At 43.8% G+C, this 18,798-nt stretch overlaps 1 protein-coding gene across 2 annotated transcripts in view; it reads right to left on the bottom strand.

The window, feature by feature from the left end:
- rab4b (RAB4B, member RAS oncogene family) overlaps positions 1-18,798 on the bottom strand; it is a 45,670-nt gene that overhangs the window by 13,794 nt on the left and 13,078 nt on the right. For both annotated transcript variants that reach the window (XM_025054833.1, XM_025054834.1), the window contains exon 3: positions 3,181-3,560. In XM_025054833.1, the coding sequence (XP_024910601.1) occupies positions 3,181-3,265 (85 nt within the window). In that variant the 5' untranslated portion in view covers positions 3,266-3,560. The remainder of the gene's footprint in view (positions 1-3,180; positions 3,561-18,798) is intronic.

Here is an 18,798-nt window from a genome sequence, read left to right as displayed (position 1 = left end):
GTACTGCTGATGTGGCCCCTGACATAGAGCATTATTGCTAATATATATATATGGATATAGGGGATATATACTGGCGGGCCAGATTTGGCCCCCGGGCCTGAGTTTGACACGTGTGATCTATGACATCACTCAAATACTTGCCCTGGGACGGCTGAGAAACTACTTAGAAATACGCTCTCTTCCTCCAGTACCTGTCTTAGCTGAACATGGTCGGCCTGAGCTGCTGTGTTGTACGCTGGTCGTACCAGACAATTGATGTTACAAGTTTGAGACTCACTGCTCTGGGAAAAATGACAGAATCTGGGAAAGAAGATGAGCGTTGGTGTGAATCCCAGCTGGAACAACAGCTTTCATCTGCTGCCGGAGAGAAAAACGAATCCCTCAAAGTTCACTCGCATTTCAACCAAATCAGATTTCTGATTGGTCCCTGTTGCGTAACACAGGGACATAAATCGTCCTAATCATTATCAAAGGGCTGTTGCATAAAAGAAGGAAAGTCACCACATGAAATTTCAATTATCAACATGCTCTGATCTGTCTCTGGCTTTTTTCTTCTTCTTGGCTCCTCCATAAAAATTAACCAATCACAGGCCCCGGCCTCATGCTTCGACACATATTGACATATGGGAGGTCTTATCGTCAGCGGCCCCTGACTGCATGCCTGCTGGATGTGACTTGTTGTGGAATCTCTGCATGATGTCATCCACAACGTGTGGAATTCGTACAGATCCTGAAGATGGTCTTCAGAAAGTAGTGAAAAAGTTGACATTGGAGTCCTGTGGCAAAAGTGTTCGTCAGCTCCCTTTCTCAACAAACACTTCAGCAAAACGTCGCCGTCACAGAAACATCAGCACGCCCGGCTGCACGTACACAAAGGCCGATGTTTGGCGTAGAGAAAAGGCCGTGTCCTTCACGTTGTGTTCCTCTTTGTGCGTTTGTGTGCAGAGCGGGGAGGAAATACCTGCTCCTCGCTGGTCTCTTTAAATACTCACCCCGGAATATGTTCCCATTATCTGTGGAGAACAAGAGCAACCTCCAGAAAATGTCACAGGCTAAGGTAATAGCTATTCACTCAGGGCCTTTGATGCAGTCATTTCCTCCCCGTTCTGCTTTCTTTACCGTGTCAGAGGTCACCTCTCAGGCCCTCCGCACAACCACAACAGGCTCGTATACCTCCCTCAGGCACAAACATACGCCGAAGCCTCATTTATAGATCTCTCTCTGCCTGTCACACTTGTCAGGAAGTGGCAGAATTTACCTTCCACGCGAGCGGGTTTAAGTCCAGCTTCAAGTCCACGATTACGAGGTTGCCACCGCCGCGTAAAGACGACTCGCACTGCTGCGTTCAGGTGGATGTTCCTGTGTAGTTTGTGTGTAAATTAAATGCAGATGTTGAAACAAATCCCTGCCAGGAGCCGTGACTCTTTAATGATTATTTATCCAAACAGAGCACGGTGCCAGAGTTTATGGAAAAACTTCAGAAACAAAACATCTCAGGACACTGAGGTAAGATGTAGGTCAGGGGGGAGTTAGTATGAAATAACCAACCGGAGACTCTTCATTCGTGAGCAGCGTTTGCACGCACTTAGTCGAACCCTGCAGCCGTGTGTCAGGCTGTCCTTTAAAATCACATGGAAACCATTTTTAACTAACAACCTTCGAGTGTTTTTGTTGGGAGCTTTTGTAACGGTGGAGTTTAACCTTCGAGTGTTTTTGTTTGGAGAATTTTCATGTTGGGAGCTTTTGTAACGGTGGAGTTTAAATGATTTTTTTTTTCCTCTTCGCATTAGCTTTGTCGCATGTTTAACAGCTAACGTGTTCGCAGCTGTTATCGCAGAATCTCAACAATAATCGTTTTGTAATTACAAGCGGACAACTTTTTATTTGACACGGCATTAATCACCCCCCCAAGCATGATGTCACGGGCCGCGTTGGATGACATCACTCGCACGCCGCACCCATAATCCACTTCCAAAAAACTTGGAAGCGCATCAGTGCAGTTCGTCACCACAGGGACTCATTAATTTCCTGGATTCCGTTCATTGAGTTTCCCGCGGGACTGTGTGGGTTTGTAATTATTTTTTAAAAACGATTAAATCGCACACATCCAAGCGTTCACGGTCGGATTGTAAATTTTGCATGTTTAATTATGGCAGAAAAACAAAAATAACAAATCAAATGACGGTTGTATATTATTATTCGTCACATCTTCCTCGACTGTTTAATCATTTTCAGGGCTGTGAGGAGACGAGTGTGTCCACCACAGGGACAGTTACAGGATATTCACACTCAATGTTTATTTTGGAGCGGTCAGTCAGTGGTCAGTGGTCAATCTAGTCGTGTGTTTTTGGGACTGTGGGAGAAAATAAAGTGAAATAAAAAGCCACCTGCACAAACAAACCACGAATCAGTTATGATACTCTGCTCCGACACCTTCACAGCTGTTGTTTCACAATTCCACTGAGCTTTACTCTAAACACTGTAATTCTAAAAAAAAACAACACTGAAGTAAAGAAAAAAAAATCGGAATTAAAGTCACTTAAAAAACGGAATTAACCTGCCACCCATTTTGAGAACCACTGCTTTATGGCAAGAGTTTAAACCATTGAATTACTATAAGGCCAGGTAGAAAAATAGATTTAGGAATTCTCTAAAAAAAAATTGATAAAAAAATAACTTGACATGGTTTCTAAAAAGTTTTATACTTTTTTACATATTTTTATCACTTCCAGGAGTGCGACAGCGTAGCAGTAGTGTTGCCACCAACGCCAAAAGAGATAATAAAAATATACAAAACAATAATGTATGTGAGTAAAAATAACAATCAGCCTCAGCCTGCGCGTTGTCACGCCTGAGTGAACTTCAGAGGCCGCTGTTCAAGTCTAAACACTGTCATTTGTAACAGTAGAGAGGTTCACTGACCTCAGTGACACGGGTTAATCTGTGGCTAACGGGGGAAACCCCTGAGGCTCAGGTGTGCAACACCTGTGCTTTGGTGTAACCGCTCTGCACGTGAGAGTTGCTAACCCTTCATCACCTCCTCACCCACCACCCTGCTCCCCCTGCTGCTCCCCCTGCTGCTCCCCCTGCTGCTGCTCTTGGAGTTCATTCCCAGGACCTTGTGAGGAGACCAGGACTCATCAACACTCGAACTCAACCCTGCGTTTTTTTCTTGCTTACCGGTCTGTTCCCTCTGTGTCGACGTTTCCTGCTTCCTGTGTGTGCGTTTCCTACAAAATAAGACAAACAAACTCCAGTTTGACATGCTGTTTTTTTTAAATATTTTGGTTAATTACAGGAAATAGCAGAGTTTGAACCACTGAACCACCGGCCGGTCCATGACAGAGCCACATACTGAAACTATAAACCCATAAAAAACGAATGGATTTTGATAAAGACGCTGCCCTTTGACCTCTGAGTATCGGCGTCATCAGTTCAGGTCTGACGGCTTTTCTCTGTAGATTTTTCCGTGTTCTTCGGTTTATGACTCTTCCTCTCTCCCGCTGCCTTCATGTGCGACAGTGAACCCACAGTCTTGACAACATCATAACCAGGTTGACCTGTGGAAAGTAGGAGAAGGTTTCCAGGATCTTGTCGTAGAGATAAGATTGTGATGTCACTGGTGGACTTTTGACGGCACTAAAGCAATACAGCCTGGTTATATTCAAAACCTAAGGACATTGAATGTAGTTGTTCAGTGATATACGTATGTGACCTTTGTGTGTATGACTGGGTCACAGGGGTCAGTGAGGGAAAGGGTTCATTTAAAGTGAATAATCAACCACAGCCTATTTGCATTTTTGTTTTTACCTGGAGAAATAGAAGATGTAAAGTACTACAGGATGACTATCAGTTACTGCCAGGATTTGTATCAATGTTCTTCTATAAGGCAGGTGCACTAGCCACTCAACCACCATGCGGCCCCCCATCGTCACCAAATAAATAAAATAATCTTAGACAAACTGAAGCAGATTTAATTTGTTTTTCAACTTGTGTTTAAACAGGTTTGTTGATTATATCAACAATTATTTGTTGGTCTACAGCAGGGGTGTCAAACATACGGCCCACGGACCCAAACCGACCCACTTGGGGTTTCAAATCCGGCCCGTTTGAACCCAAACCGACCTGCTTGGGGTTTCAAATCCGGCCCGTTTGATGAATTTTGAAAATAAAAAAAAAATACATATAATATAATAATAATTATATTAATAAATATTAATATATTTATCAAATGTACCTTTATGCATGTAAACAAAGGCGAAAAGACAGACTTTTTGTTATTATAGGTAATTCTGTTACGACTGTACTGGTCCGGACCACATGACATGGACCAAAATGAGTTTGCCAGCCCTGGTCTACAGACATAAGACAGTCCAAAGTAACAGACAAAGGGACAATCAGGTCTGTTCTCCTGGATACAGCAGCAGCTAAAAGGCTCGTCACCGTGGAGAGGCGCTGACGACAAGTTCCTTTGGATTCAAACGAGTCGCAGCTGCAGCTCCGTCCTTGTGTCCCCCTCGCTCATCGTCGCTCTCCACCTCAAATGACGGGGTCTGTGCAAACAGAGCGGTCTGTCATTTGCAGGAGTGTGCCTGTGTGTTTGCTGAGCATCAGCTCTTCAGCCCCCCGCTGCAGACGTGAGACAGTTTGACTTTGTCATCTTGGTTTAATTAGAAGGGTAAACCCGGCCAAATTTGTCGGCCCCCTCTCTCCGTCCTCTTGGGCTCCTCTGTCACCGTTCCCTGAATAATTGCCGACGTCTTGAAGGGTCAGGGCTGAGTCCACCGCCTCAAAGAACTTTCAATTAATGAAGTTAAACCCCCGGCCTAACTGAAGGCCTCTAAACAGCCCTGAATGAAATGAGCTGACCACGTCGTGCCGAGGGGCTCGCCTTCGCCTCCGGGGGCCTGAAGGGTGACTGAGCAGGATACAATGAAGTGGGGAGATTATCTTTTGTTGTAGTGACAAGTTTTGAAGCTGAGTAGAGGGGTCAGCAGTCTTTTGAGCTCACCTGGGAAAGTGGCAATTTAGTCAATCCCTGTCTTAGAAATGAAAAACAAAGTCTCTCACACACTTGATAATCCACTCAATCCCACTATGATTTCAGCTCTCTGTCCCCCTTTTTTGGCAGTTTCACACGCCTTACTTCTGAATTAACCTGTTCATCACTTCAGACAAAGGCAGCCCTTTGGGGCTGTTAGAGTCTGTGCCCTTCCCCCCCGGTCGCCCCCTGAAGGCAGAGACAAATAAACTCCCCCTGTGATTTCTCAGCGGGGGACGTCAGCGGTGCAGAGTCGCTGATTTGGTTCTCGTGTCATTCAGCCCAAATACATGGGAACCCTCGGCCGTCCCTCGGCTCAAAGTGTGACTTCTCTCTTCTACCGTAAACAACACGAGAACATATGGCCGACATGTGGAGCGTACCTCACAGGAAGCCCGCCCCTGCGCCGTACGAGTTCAACTTCTCAATGGGAGCAAAATCAGACTCCTGCGTAAATGTGGTATTGATTAGATGCCAAGCCAAATACGGCCCCCGATGTTTTGATGGCAGCGGGAAAACAGCGCCGGCTCCTTTGTCTGATCTCCACATCTGTCGCTAATAGCAACCACATACACGGCGTTTCAAGACTATAATCAATTTTTATGTGAATTCCCACTGTTGCCGCGGCTGGAAAGTGCCAGATCCGGGTGGCGCTGTCAGGTAGAAATGTAACTGTCAAGGATGAAAAATGAAGGTGAAGACATAAGTCCTGACTGATGTGTGGACAGACGGAGACGTACAGTATGTCTACCTGTAACCGCAGTGAATCAGCGCCGCCTACTGCTGAGTCAGAGCTGCGAGTGGCGGCCGGCCGGGGCAGACAGCCACGGTGATCTAATTTCCTTTAACTACACTGGGGCTCATTGGGGCCAGTGTGTGTGTGTGTGTGTGTGTGAAGCTATTTTACTTCCTCTGTAATCACCAAATCGTAGAGCCCACCTGGGGGCTGCAGCCTGTTTGTTTAGGCATACATTTTCCATGATGTCATTTCCTGTACTCACTCACTCATTTTTGGTGATACAAAATATCTTACAGCGTGTTGAATAAATAAAAAAAGAACTATTTTTTTTAATTGTAAATGTGAAGAAGAAAAATCACTGCAGTTATGCAGGTGAAGTCACAATAAACGTACGAAGGTTTAGGTTACATTGTTGTGGCTCCTGAAGCCAAACAAGAGAAACACAGGAAGTTTACTCTGAGCTTCCACGTATTGTGTTTCTCTCTCTCTCAACTTCTGAATTTTATCCTGAAACTATAGGACTGTACGTCCGACTGATCAGAGGGAAGCTGTGGATTCATAATGATTCATCACGATTAGTCGTGATGAATCAAAATAAAACATTCCTGAATATAACTTCTTTTTTTGCCTGAACATAAAGATAAATAACAGCAGGTACCAGGTGGAGCAGTGAAGCAGTAGCTCCCACAAATGCATGCTGGGTATTGAGATGGTGTTTTAAGCTAACGTGTGTATTGACGTTGTGTTATAGCTATGATAAGCGGATGGACAATGGTGTGAAGAGTATGTGGGATTATGCTTCATATCAAAATGTTGATAAAATGTTTATATAGAAATGAATTCAAACTCGGCCCCCTGGTGGCAAATGTTGGTAGAACGCTTGCCTCTACAGCAACATGATCACTGGTGTGCAAGTCCACTCCAACTACTCCAGCTTCCTCCCACAGCCCAAAAACATGATGGTTGATCTGACACGACCAGCCCTCACCCATAGATGGCTGGGATTGGCTCCACTGCCCCCTGAGGCCTCGAAAGGGATTAATGGTAGCTAATGAATAATGAATAATAATAAAGTTTAAAATTTTACCTATAAGGTCTATACTTTATATTTTACATTTAAGAATTGACAAGCAGACCTCATCGTTTTACACTTTTGTTTTTGAGTAACATTTCAAGTTGGCCCTCCCTTCGCCTCAGCTCACTGTCTGAAGCCATTTTTGTCCCTGACTCCCTTCAGCCAGGTTTGTTATTGTCTGCTGGTCAGAATCAAGACCATCATTTCCAAAATACACAGCAATTTGCCAGCAAAATAACCGGCTTCTACTGGCCATTTCAAATAAATCACCTTAAGCTCCTCTGACACGGCACTGGCTAGACGGTCCCTAATAAATGCTTCACACACAGCCGGGGATCACAGTTGCCACTTCAGACACATTCATACGCATAAACACATGAGCAGAGGCTGGTACACACAGCGTCTTCCCCCATCATCCTGTATGGCGTCTCTGTTGATCCCCTCAGCCTAAGCCCGTCTGCGTTGACTTCGCTCTCAACCCAAACAAGCCCACGTTTGGAGAAAAAACTGCTCCAATAAATTTAAATTGTAACTAACACCGGGCGCGGGGGAGGGGGTGCAGGGGGGGGGCACGCCTGTGTTGCTCTGTCCTCTGACCTTGGGAGCCCCATTAGGCAGCGTCAGTAGGAACAAGAGAGGAAACGGAGCAGCCTGAACTCCTGCTTTTCTCCCCGTCTTACTCAGGGACAGCACACGGCGTAGCACGTTTCCCACACACTGTTGGGGTTCACCTTTGACATCTGACCCTGCCGAAAGAGGAGAGGGCGGGGGGTGGGATGCAAGAGGGAGGGGGACCACCCAGTTAGGCTCTTAGGGCCCCTGCCCCCCCCTGAGGATTGGAACGCAAAGGGGTGCGGGGCTAAGGCTTTAAGGAGCATTACAGCAGGTTAGGATAGTGAGAGAAGATCTGAGGAGGATGGTGAGGAGGATGGTGAGGAGGATGGTGAGGAGGATGGTGAGGAGGATGGTGAGGAGGATGGTGAGGGGAGGATGGGGATGGTGAGGAGGATGGTGAGGAGGATGGTGAGGAGGATGGTGAGGAGGATGGGAGACGGCCGCGGCGGAGGAAGTGCTTTGACAAACGACCACAGAAACAAACTGACAAACACAGACCAGAGAAATCTGGTAAAACAGCTGGTTGTCGATCTTGGATCTGTCTGACCCGGGTGTGGTTTCATTTCAATTTTTATTTGATTTTTTTTTAATAATTTGTGCCGCCCTGTCAGATGACATCACTGATTGATGTCAGAGAGGACTGCTGCTGCAGGGCAGAGTGACAACATTAGTTCAGGGGTGAGAAGCAGTGATGGAGTAAAGATAGACTCCGTCTGTTGTCGGTTGTAAATCTCTCCTTTATCACCCACTAAATAACCAGTCCTGGGACGTTCACAGGGGCAGGAGAGTGGCCCAATAAAGCTGCCACACTGCACCACAGCGTCACCACACTGTAAAGCTTCACTGGACTCACTGAGGCAGAAGGGAAGTCACACTGGATCAGTTTTCACTATCTTTATTATTTATTTTTTTACAGAGAGTATCACTTTTATCTAACTACTTCAATTCTTACAGTGTGTGCCAAAGTTAAAGTAAATAAAAAATAGTAAAACTGTATATACATATATATATAGTGTGCCATTAAAAATGTTTCCAATTTTACATCATTGTTCCGAAAAATAACATTTATTTTTGCAACTAAATTTTCTTTGTTTGTCAACACGTACTGTAAGTAACAGGCAGATTAAATAAACAAACTCCCGCTAGGGGGCAGCAGATGCTATCAAACTAAAAAAAAACTGTTGAGTCTCTTTATTCAATTCCTGCAAGTATATCAGCGTTGGCTTCAACTAATCAGGCCCGGAAGTTAAATTTAAACTTTTCATTAGATTGGATTAGATTTTTGTTTGGTGATCGGCCATGTGTTTTTTTTCAATGAAAAATATAAGTTCCGTGGCTCAAAAAAGGTCGGCAAACACAAGGTCGGTTTAAAGGAATCATCCCTGTTTCAGAAAGCCTCTAAAGGTCATTTACATAACAATACTGGTATTAATTTGTCCTTCAGAATCCCGTGAAAAAATGCATGTATGCAAAAAAAAAATTCCTGCATCTCACAGAAGATAGAGAAAACATTCCAAAAAAAGGGAAACCTTACATATTTTACAGCATATTTTCCTTAACAGAATAGAAAATAGTATAAAATTACTCCAATCACTACTTATCACTACTAAAACGTTCTTTATTGATTTTGACCATTTTTTTGTTTAATATTTTCACATTCCTCTTCATTTTTAGCTTGAGTAAATGAACTCTGTTAGCAGAACGACTAAAAACTACAGTAATACAAAAAAGAATATAAAGTTCTGTTCACCCTCACAAACTTGAACTGAGATTTAGTTTTTGTAATACGATCCCTAACCTAAACGCATTTATGAAAATAACAAAGCTACGTCATCCATTACTGAACATCTAAACACTGCGTCAACAGGGTATTTACATCAGAGAATCTTAGTGGGACTGTGGAGGCACCAGCACCAGGTCGTCACCAGCGTCATTGCCTTGATTAAGGACTGAAATCCAGGTCCTTTCAAACATTCTTACAGTTTAGGGGAAAAGTACAGGTCTGATGGATCATTCATTTAGTCTGGTAAATAAAACAGGATACACATCTTAATGTTTGACACAGGTATAATAAAACTTGTCAAAACTGTAAGAGATCATATCTTTACATGTTTTAGTGATTAAAATCAGGCTATCTTTTAGAAATTACAACACTGTTCCTTGAAAAAAAAAATCCCTGGAATGAAATTAAGCATTTTAGTGATGATTTTCTGGAATTTTTTTCCCCCACTTTTTCTGATTATTTCTTTCTGAAAAAACTAATTTTTATTATTGCAGAAAATACATTTTTTTAACTAAAGAGAAACAAAAAAAAAATCTGCAATTAGTATCTAAATTGTCAGTCAAATTTGCCAAAAACTGAAGTAAAAACAGAATCACAAAGACAATAATAACACGCGCGTGTGTGTGTTGTGGACTGTGGTAGGTCAGCGGTCGAGCGAGCATCACAATGGATAACAGGAGCAGGAGGTAAGAGAGGAAAAGGCAAACAAGCTAATGAAGAAAGAGTGACAGTGGGAACAAGGGAACAAAGAGGAACCGACACAAAGACGATCGACGGGACAGCGGCAGGAATGTGCTGCCGACAGGTAGAGCGGGGGCCCAGGAAGCAGAGGAACATGGGAAAATTCACTGACCTGTCTGTGTGTGTGTGTGTGTGTTTGAAGGAGGGGCACAGAGGTGGATCAGTTTACCCTCCACCTCTTACCTGTCCTGAGCCACACCGACTCACACCGCAGGGCCGCACGACTGTGTGAACAAGTGTTCCTGTGTGTGTGTCGGCGACAGATGTTAGCCGTTAGCTAATCGGTGCAAAGATGGACAAATCTGTCAGACATTTGTCACGTTGTTCCTAAAGTAAACACCGTGTTTAAATCACACCCGGTGGATTTTCATGAACTTCGAGCGACTCAGGAGAAATAAAAGGTAATTTCCTCTGTGTCATAACTTGCTGCCCTCTAATTACGCCCTAGTGGATTAACACACACACACACACACACAGGTATGTACGACAATGATGCCCGTGCACAGACGTGTGCGTCTGTGGTTTGTTGTGGGGAGTTTTCGTCGACGGGCACAGGGGGAATTTCGGTGAACAACGGCGCTGATATTACGTTTCAAATTTTGCTCCCGTCTTCGATTTAAAGTGGAGTTAATTTCCTTTTCATTACTGTCATTTTATATTCCTGAGGACGGCGAAGAATTCCCCTACGGTGACTGAACTGCCTTTGGTGTGAGAGAGGTGTCGGTTTTATATTGCAGGTTGAGTCACTTTAAGGGAGAAATACAAGATGAGGCTTAAAGTTTACAGCTGGGAATTAGGGACAATTTACTTTGTCTTTACTTCAAATGCTGTTCACAAGTTACTGCATCGTACCCCGGTAAATAAGAAGAATTACTTTGTTTTTAAGTAACCTAGAACTGATGGAGAGGGAGCAGTACTTTTTTTATTTTCAGTATTATATTAACTTTACTTTGCATTTAATATGAAGCTACTATAAAGTCACAAACTTGGGTCGCGACCCATTCTTTGGGAAACAATCAAGAAAATTCACAACTCTCCTGCACTACCTTTACAGACCACCGAGGGGTTTCCCTGTCCCGAATCTCACTGTTTGTATAGTATTTGCACAAATTTTAGTCCAAAAACTCATGAAGAAATTAAAGAAAAAAAACTTTAGAAAAGCTGCAGACAACGTAAATGTTTACATGTTGTGTGTGAGTGTGTGTGATGTGGAGAACCAAAGCTGTGCACCTACCGTGACAGATGTCGGACTGTAACCTGAGTTGATCGACACATTTCTTTTTCTTCCACCAGGCTACAGACGACACGGGTCACAGTGACAAAACAAGTCACCCACAGCAGCTGAAGGAGGGGGGGGGGGGGGGGGGGGAGGGGGGGGGGGGGGGGGGGGTTCAAGCTGTGCACGTGTATGTGTATGTGTGTTTCCTTCATACATGTGCTGCATACATGCGTGACACATGATAGTGCGCAGGGCAGATGCCTGACGCAGAGACGGCCAGTTGTCAGTGATTCCCACACATGTGAAGAGGAGGACGGACTCATCCGTCCACTTCAAGGCTTCACCTCTGTCCCCGTCATCAGATCAGACACAACAAGCTCACGAATGCTGCGTCAGCACTTTCCCAGATACCGCTGAGAGGACATGGTCCCCGACTACGACCGAAACTACAAGCTTTGAATTGCACCGCGGCCTCGGCTTTGTGTGTGTGTGTGTGTGTGTGTGAGTGTGTGTGCAGCCGTCAGCACATGCTTGTGTTTGTGTTTCCACCGATTCAGACTCTGTGTGTCCTGTAATAGGAGGCCACGCTGCAAACAGGACAGCGCTGACTTAGCCTTTATTTTCCAAACAGTGCAGTTGAAAGAACAAACAGTCTGCTGGCATCACGTTTGGGAAGGGAGATGCTTTTTGGGAAGGTTTTTTCATTCTGCAGTGAGTTCAAACGAACATTAAACTGGTGAGGGGAGGGGAGCCAGAATCTCTTTCTTCTGGGGTCGACTTTCCACAGACCCAAAAAAATAATAATGCAGTATTAGGTTAGTTAGACATTCTTAGTTCACCGCAGGTATCAATGCCAGAGTGAGCGGTGGTTTGCCTCTACATACAGTGGACCACTGCAGGGTGGAACCCCCGTCTTAGCTCCACCCCTCCTCACCCCCCAATGAAACGGTGTAAGAATATAGACCTAGTAGTCCAACACGGTTGCCTCCATACAGAACATCTTAAAGGAAGGAGAGTGAACCAGTTGTCATCGTGACACAGCACCCCACGGCAAACAACCAAATGTGACCTCTGCTTTGAACCTATCAACAAAGTGAACAGTGGGCAGCTTAAGAGCCTCAGTGGTAACTTGGCAGCTGGTGGACTCGAACCTGAAACCTTCCGGACCCAAGTCCGCTTCCATAGATAGATTAGATAGATTAGATAGATTAGATAGATAGATTGATTGATTTCCCTTTGGGAAATTTAGGATTTTCTTAACCACCAAGCCACCACCGCCCCTGGAGAAATCGTAGGTCCAGTGACTGATTTTGAAAGAATGTCTTTCTGGGATTCAAACCCAAAATCTTACGATGACAGAAGATGTTTAAGAAATAAGAAATAAGATATTAGACAAGAATGAGCAGAAGAAAAAAGTCTAACAACCAAAAACATCCCGACCTCCCATGGTACTTCCACAGACCCTTGGGGTCATAGAAGATCCTCTTCTAGTGTTCCAGTGTTCTTTTAGGCTGCGTTTATAAAACATAGTTGTCCAACATGGCGGCGTCCAGTGAGATCTTAAAAAGCTTAAGGGAATGAATTCAACAACAAAAAATTGTCTAATCATCCAATACTTCACATCCCTGGACAGTACCCTGGAGAGTACCACCACAGGTACCTTAGAGCAGTGTTTCCCAAACTGTTTTTCTGGGTACCCAGAAGTCCCAAACCTTCGCGACCCAAGTCAATAGACATTATTCGTAAACTCCTGGGAAACATGTTGCAAGACCCCCCCCCAAAAAAACCTCTTGTGACCCAACTGAGGGTCGCGACCCAGTCTTTGGGAAACAACGCCTTAGGGGTCTTGAACATCGTGTTGAGGATCTTGTTCTAGCAGGGCATTTATAAAACACGTAGTCTAATACTGTGATCTCCACTGAAAAGATCTCATCTTCATGTCACTGGAAAAACAACAGACTGAAGGTTAAAGTCTGGAACAATAAATACTTTAATATGAGCTAAAAAAATGGTTCAATTTCCACCAACACATGAAAAAACATGACTTAATCCAGTACCGTACTCCAGATGAATAAAGGTCAGTGTGTGTGTGTGTGTGTGTGTGTGTGTGTGTTAACCAAACAGATGTGAACATTGCTACACATTCCTGACGTGGTCCCATGATCACACTGATACTCAGCTCTTATCTAAACTCAGAGAAGGTCTCCCCCCTGTTCCTGTAACCTATCAGCGATAGAGAGACACCCAGGGAGACAGTCAGTGAGTGAGTGAGAGAGAGAGAGAGAGAGAGAGAGAGTTTGATTTTCCAGTAAACGGTTGGACAAGTCGGCCTTCTTGGTGAGCAGATGTCCTTTGTTTGGCCTAATCCTCACAAACCTCTTAATGAGGGTCTCTGACGTCAGCGCCGCAGAGACACAGTCAAAGTCCAAGTCTATATTTCACTGCATTCAAATTTGTTCAGCTTTTATGGCCCTGTGTGTATAGTGTGTGTGTGTGTGTCCCACCAACAGACAATTTACGACAAACCCTCTCCTCCCAGCTCCCCCTGCTCTTCCTCCTCTTCACCGTCCACCCAACTTTCCACACTCCCCTCCCGCTGCTTTATCTCTCTCTGTTGTCACCTCCTCTGTGCACCCCCACCCTCCCTTTTCTTCTAATCACCCCTCCCCCGACCCTGATTCCTGCCTGGAGTTGCACCACTTTAGCTCATCACTTACTTTTTTTCCTCACCTCTGTCTTATGTCATACCCTCTCCGTCTGTCGCTCGGGGGCTCCTGTCAATCAACGGGCCGTAAACCAGCAGTCGCTCGGCCCCGCCTTCTTTCCAACGGCTCATCACACAGAGCACCACTGTCCTGTCTCACATCTTTTTCCGTCTTTTCCGTCACACTGAGCACCCGCACGTCTAATTTTGGGTGTCAGAGACGATCCGGCGCTCGCAGCCGGCCCCGTGTCTTAAATAGGACAGCAGCTTTTTATATAAGACACAGAGGCCTCTCCCAGGACGTCTCTGCTTATCTGCCCTTATTTATGAGCTCCAGAGTGTTAGAGGCGCGGAGCAGCAGTGAACACTGGGAGATGAAAATCGACCATATCGGGTTTATTTATCGGTGACTCGTTTTACACGGAAAAAGAGTCGTAGCCGTGGGCCAATAAAGAGGTACACAACAACAGACAGGAAGCAGTAAAGATATCACCTGGTGCAACACAATCGGTGCACAAAAAACAAGAGCAGAAGAAGAAAAGGAACACGTACAGTAGGTACAAGTCGTAGCCTGTGGTAGTAAACGTGGGCTAAGTCACAACCCAGGTGCATCCTAATGTACAGGCGGTGTTTAGGGTGAAGAAGAACACTGGCTGTGGTGTGTTGACAAAACAACATCCATCAAATGAACAGTCGTTTACACTTTAAGGAACTAACGTTCAGCCCAGCACAGTTTCTACAAGTATTACTCCGTTGACTTTTTTTTTTTAACGTTCCCTTTTAGTTATACATTTGTATTTAATTTTTTTTATTTCAGTGACAAAATTTACTTTAGTTGTACTAATTTACTTTATTCAAAGAAAATGTATTTAAAGATAATCTGGCAATATTTTAAAGTAATAGGTCCTCGGATAAGCGGACGATAATGGATGGATGGATGGATGGATGGATGGATGGATGGATGGAGGTCCCAGGTAACAACAAAAAAGGTCGGGGACTGCCGGTATAGATGTAACTACTCCATAACAGACTAATACATGTTTCTGTAATTGATTATTATTCCAAATATTGTTCATTTGCTGTGTAATAAAAAAAACGGTTTAATTTCTCAGGTTAAGAAACTCTGCTGCATGGACTTTACTAAATACTTTTTAAACTCCCGCGGGCCACACAAAACGGCTTGGCGGGCTGCATTTGGCCCCCGGGCCTTGAGTTTGACACATAAGCTCAAAGACTACGTGAAAAAGAGAGGTATATATACCCAGGGCACCAGGTGACAGCAGTGAGACTAATGATGAGGACACAGGTGTCCAGCCAAGACAGGAAGTGGAAACAGACAGCGCTAACAAAAAGCCTTTGGGCCAAAATATCACAAGTGTAGACGTTCGATTCTTAAAAGGACGAAAAGTAAAACATTATAAGGACCTTAAGATGTTCCAAGGACTGGAGTGGGAGGTTTGGAGGAGGGTTTTCAGAGTGATGACATCATCATTTCTGAAACATGGATCTGTATGGATGTTTTGAACATAATCTCTTCTTGTTTATCCACATCTATGGCCCAACATTGGGCTCTGCGACAAAGACGTGGACGAAACAAAGCGGGCGTTTGATTTGAATTCGTGTGCAAATGTTGCTCCAAAACGCAGCCGCCACAGAACGTACAGCACAGCTGCTTTTGTCTGCAGAAAATTGTGGGTTGTGTGTCTATCAGTCAGCCCATTGTTCATGGAAGTGTGTGTGTGTGTGTGTGTGTGTGTGGATAATACACCACACACTATTGAAGTTAGGGCTGGGTTATGTAAGGCGGGTGATGGAACAGTGCAGACAGAACGCTGTCTTTACGTGCCGTGACATGTCGGCATTAAAGAATGCCGACTGGTGTGCATCCACATCTACGCTCGCCGAGGTCGTCAGTAAAGCCCTTTGACAGCGACACTGATGCACTGTGTCGTTCGTCATCCTCCTGGCTCCCTCCTACCACTTGACCCCCCCCTCCTCCCCCGTAGCCCTTGAGCACTCCCGTTTACATCCCACCTCCTTTCAACAAAACGTCCATTCAAGACACCTACACAACGACAACAATATTATTGTTAAGCTATTATTTATTTATTTATTTAAATATTTCATAAATACAAGACTGTTGTTTGTCTTCTCTCCTCCTTCTTTTAGCTCAGATGGTTCTCGATCAAAACGTTACGAACCGGTTGGGTAACATGTAGACGGCATTAGTCATGCGGACCGTGGAGCGACGGCAGACAGACACCGTGTGATTACGGTACTGTTCAAACAGATGTCAGGTGTCGCTGTAATCAGGTTTTCCATTGGCCCTCGGAGCCCTCCACTGCAGGTTGACGTCACCTAACAGCAACAGAAGACCGATCCAAACAATCGAGTTGCTGCGTAATCCACACGTGCGTCAACATGTGTGTAGATTCATTTTAGGGTATAGTCTAGTCATTTATTCATTCATCTTCTACTGTTTAGTCATTTTCTGGGTGTGCGGGTGCAGGGGGCGCTGTAGCCAATCACACACTGACAACTACCTACACTGCAAAGAAGCCACAAATCTATTCTTATTTTCCAAACCTTGATCAAAAAAACAAAACAAAAAAAAACTTGATATAGACCAGTGGTGTCTAACATACGGCCCAACCCACAAAACAAAGACAATGATGGCTCCAACAGGAGTTCAATCCGGCCTACTTGATGAACATGGACTTGTTGTCTATAGTTAATTTTGTAATGATTGTACCGGTACGGCCCACTTGACATGTAATTACGTTGTATTTAGACAATGTTTTAACACTGGTCATCTTTGACATCATTTTGTCAGTTTTTCTCTTACTGTAAGGCAAAAGCACTAACCACCTTCCCACTACGTCGCCTGATACAAACCACTATTAGGGACAAATTCAAATTACATTATTAAATAATGTTGTTTTCTAAAACCATTTGACACATTCATCATTTTTGTGCTGAATTTAGGAACAAAGGTACAATTTGCATCAGCTTGTGAATTTCTCCACTGTGGGACGAATAAAGGACTTCTTATCTTATCTTATCACCTTCATTTCTCGAGGGGAACTCCCGAGAGATGAATAAAGAAGTCCTTTTCAAACCTTTATGACCACTGAACACATTTGCTTATTTTTACTAAAGAAACCAAGTAGCCGTGACAGCCTTAAAGACAACACGTATGCAGATGACTGGACGCTCTATTGTAAAATACCACAAGTCCAAAAGCGAGGGTTTTAAAGGCCACTTAAATGAAATGTAATTGGAAACCCACAAAACAAAGACAATGATGGCTGGTGATTTGACTTTGTTACAAAAATTATAATATTTGTGGAAAACTCCAAGAAACTTGGGGTCAGAGGCTGACCACGCTGCCTTTGATTGTCTTCTGTTAGCTCGCCATTACGGTCGATGGAAAACAGAGCTGTACGCAAGCTTATTTGATCTCCAACCATTTACAACCCATCCAACTTTGTAGTCAAGAAGTTGATATGATAACAATGACTTTATAATGGTATAAATAATAACAGAACATGGATAACAGTACTTTTTTTTTTCATTATAACAACCAAAAGATTAAAAAGAAATGATTGCGTTCACCAGGGAAATGACTTCATAGAACAGCCAATCAGAGCCAGGGTCAGAGCCATGAAAATATATAACATAACATACAAATATATCTAAAAAAGGGAGACATGAATATTACAATGTTAAATATATATCTAATAAAAGGGAGACATGAATATTACAATGTTTTTCTTTTCAACTATATTTGCTTCCCCTGGGGGAGGCTGTGGACCTGATGAGATTTTTTGATGAGTCAGATTTAGTCCCAGATTTACATCTTTGACATCAGTGACACGGGCAGCATCTATGTTTAGCTCCGCCGAGACATCTGCAGCTGCTGCCCGACACGGTTGCCGACACAGTTACCAGGCAAACATTCATTTTAGGCAACAGACTGAAGCTCAGACGCAGAATGAGAGGGATGACTAAATGACAGGGAGAGAGTCGACGAGATAAGTACGGGTTCAGTGACGGGGCAGATATGAGGAGTCAAACCTGCAGTTAGGGCAGAGAGGGAAATGAATGAGAGCCAGCTGCTAATTACACAATTCACCGAGATTAAAACAACCTTAAATTGTGTTAATTACAACAGAATTTGTGCTAAATTTTACAGAAATAAATGACAGACCTCCGGATGGTTTATTTAGAAAACGCTGAACTCTAACTTTTGATAGCGAACGTTTGATCTGCCTCGGCCTGAAAGTCAGGAAGATGAGTTTCTTAACTGCAACCAGTCCAACCAGTGTGGTTTTAATAAGGAGGACGGCCGGTGATCCTCACAGCTTTGATCTGAGTTCATGCTGCACATGATATCAGTCCATTGCCAACCAGCTGCTGGATGTTTCTGTTTGGTTGAACTCTGTGACCTTTGCATTTGTAAATGAACAAAAATGTCAAAACATGATCCTCCCTCCTGATTCATCACTGACGATATTGCAACTGTGTGGTTGGAGGTCACGCACTTCTTCACTTCTGCAGTTTTAAGGGTAAGGACCAATAGGAGATTATGAGGTTACAATGATACTCTAACAAGGAGGAAACTTGTCTACTACTCTAACTACATCTGTTGGAGACACTTTTGGGGCCGGACACTAAAATTTTTGTCTAATAGAATATAGAGTCATAAATGGTTTTTATAATGGAGCTGGACCTATTTTCAACTTGAAACTCATCAAGGTGAAACTCTGAAGGTGAACCTACCACAGATGAAAAAAAGTACTCAAAAATGTAATTAAGTAAAAGTATCTAAAAATCTACAAGTAAAAGTACTTAATTTGAAATTTACTTTGAGTAAAAGTT

This window comes from Cynoglossus semilaevis, chromosome 4, assembly GCF_000523025.1.
Source record: "Cynoglossus semilaevis isolate Cse_v1.0 chromosome 4, Cse_v1.0, whole genome shotgun sequence".
NCBI lineage: Eukaryota > Metazoa > Chordata > Actinopteri > Pleuronectiformes > Cynoglossidae > Cynoglossus > Cynoglossus semilaevis.
The sequence above is the reverse complement of the archived record's forward strand: the minus strand, read 5'-3'. Positions and strand labels throughout refer to the sequence as shown.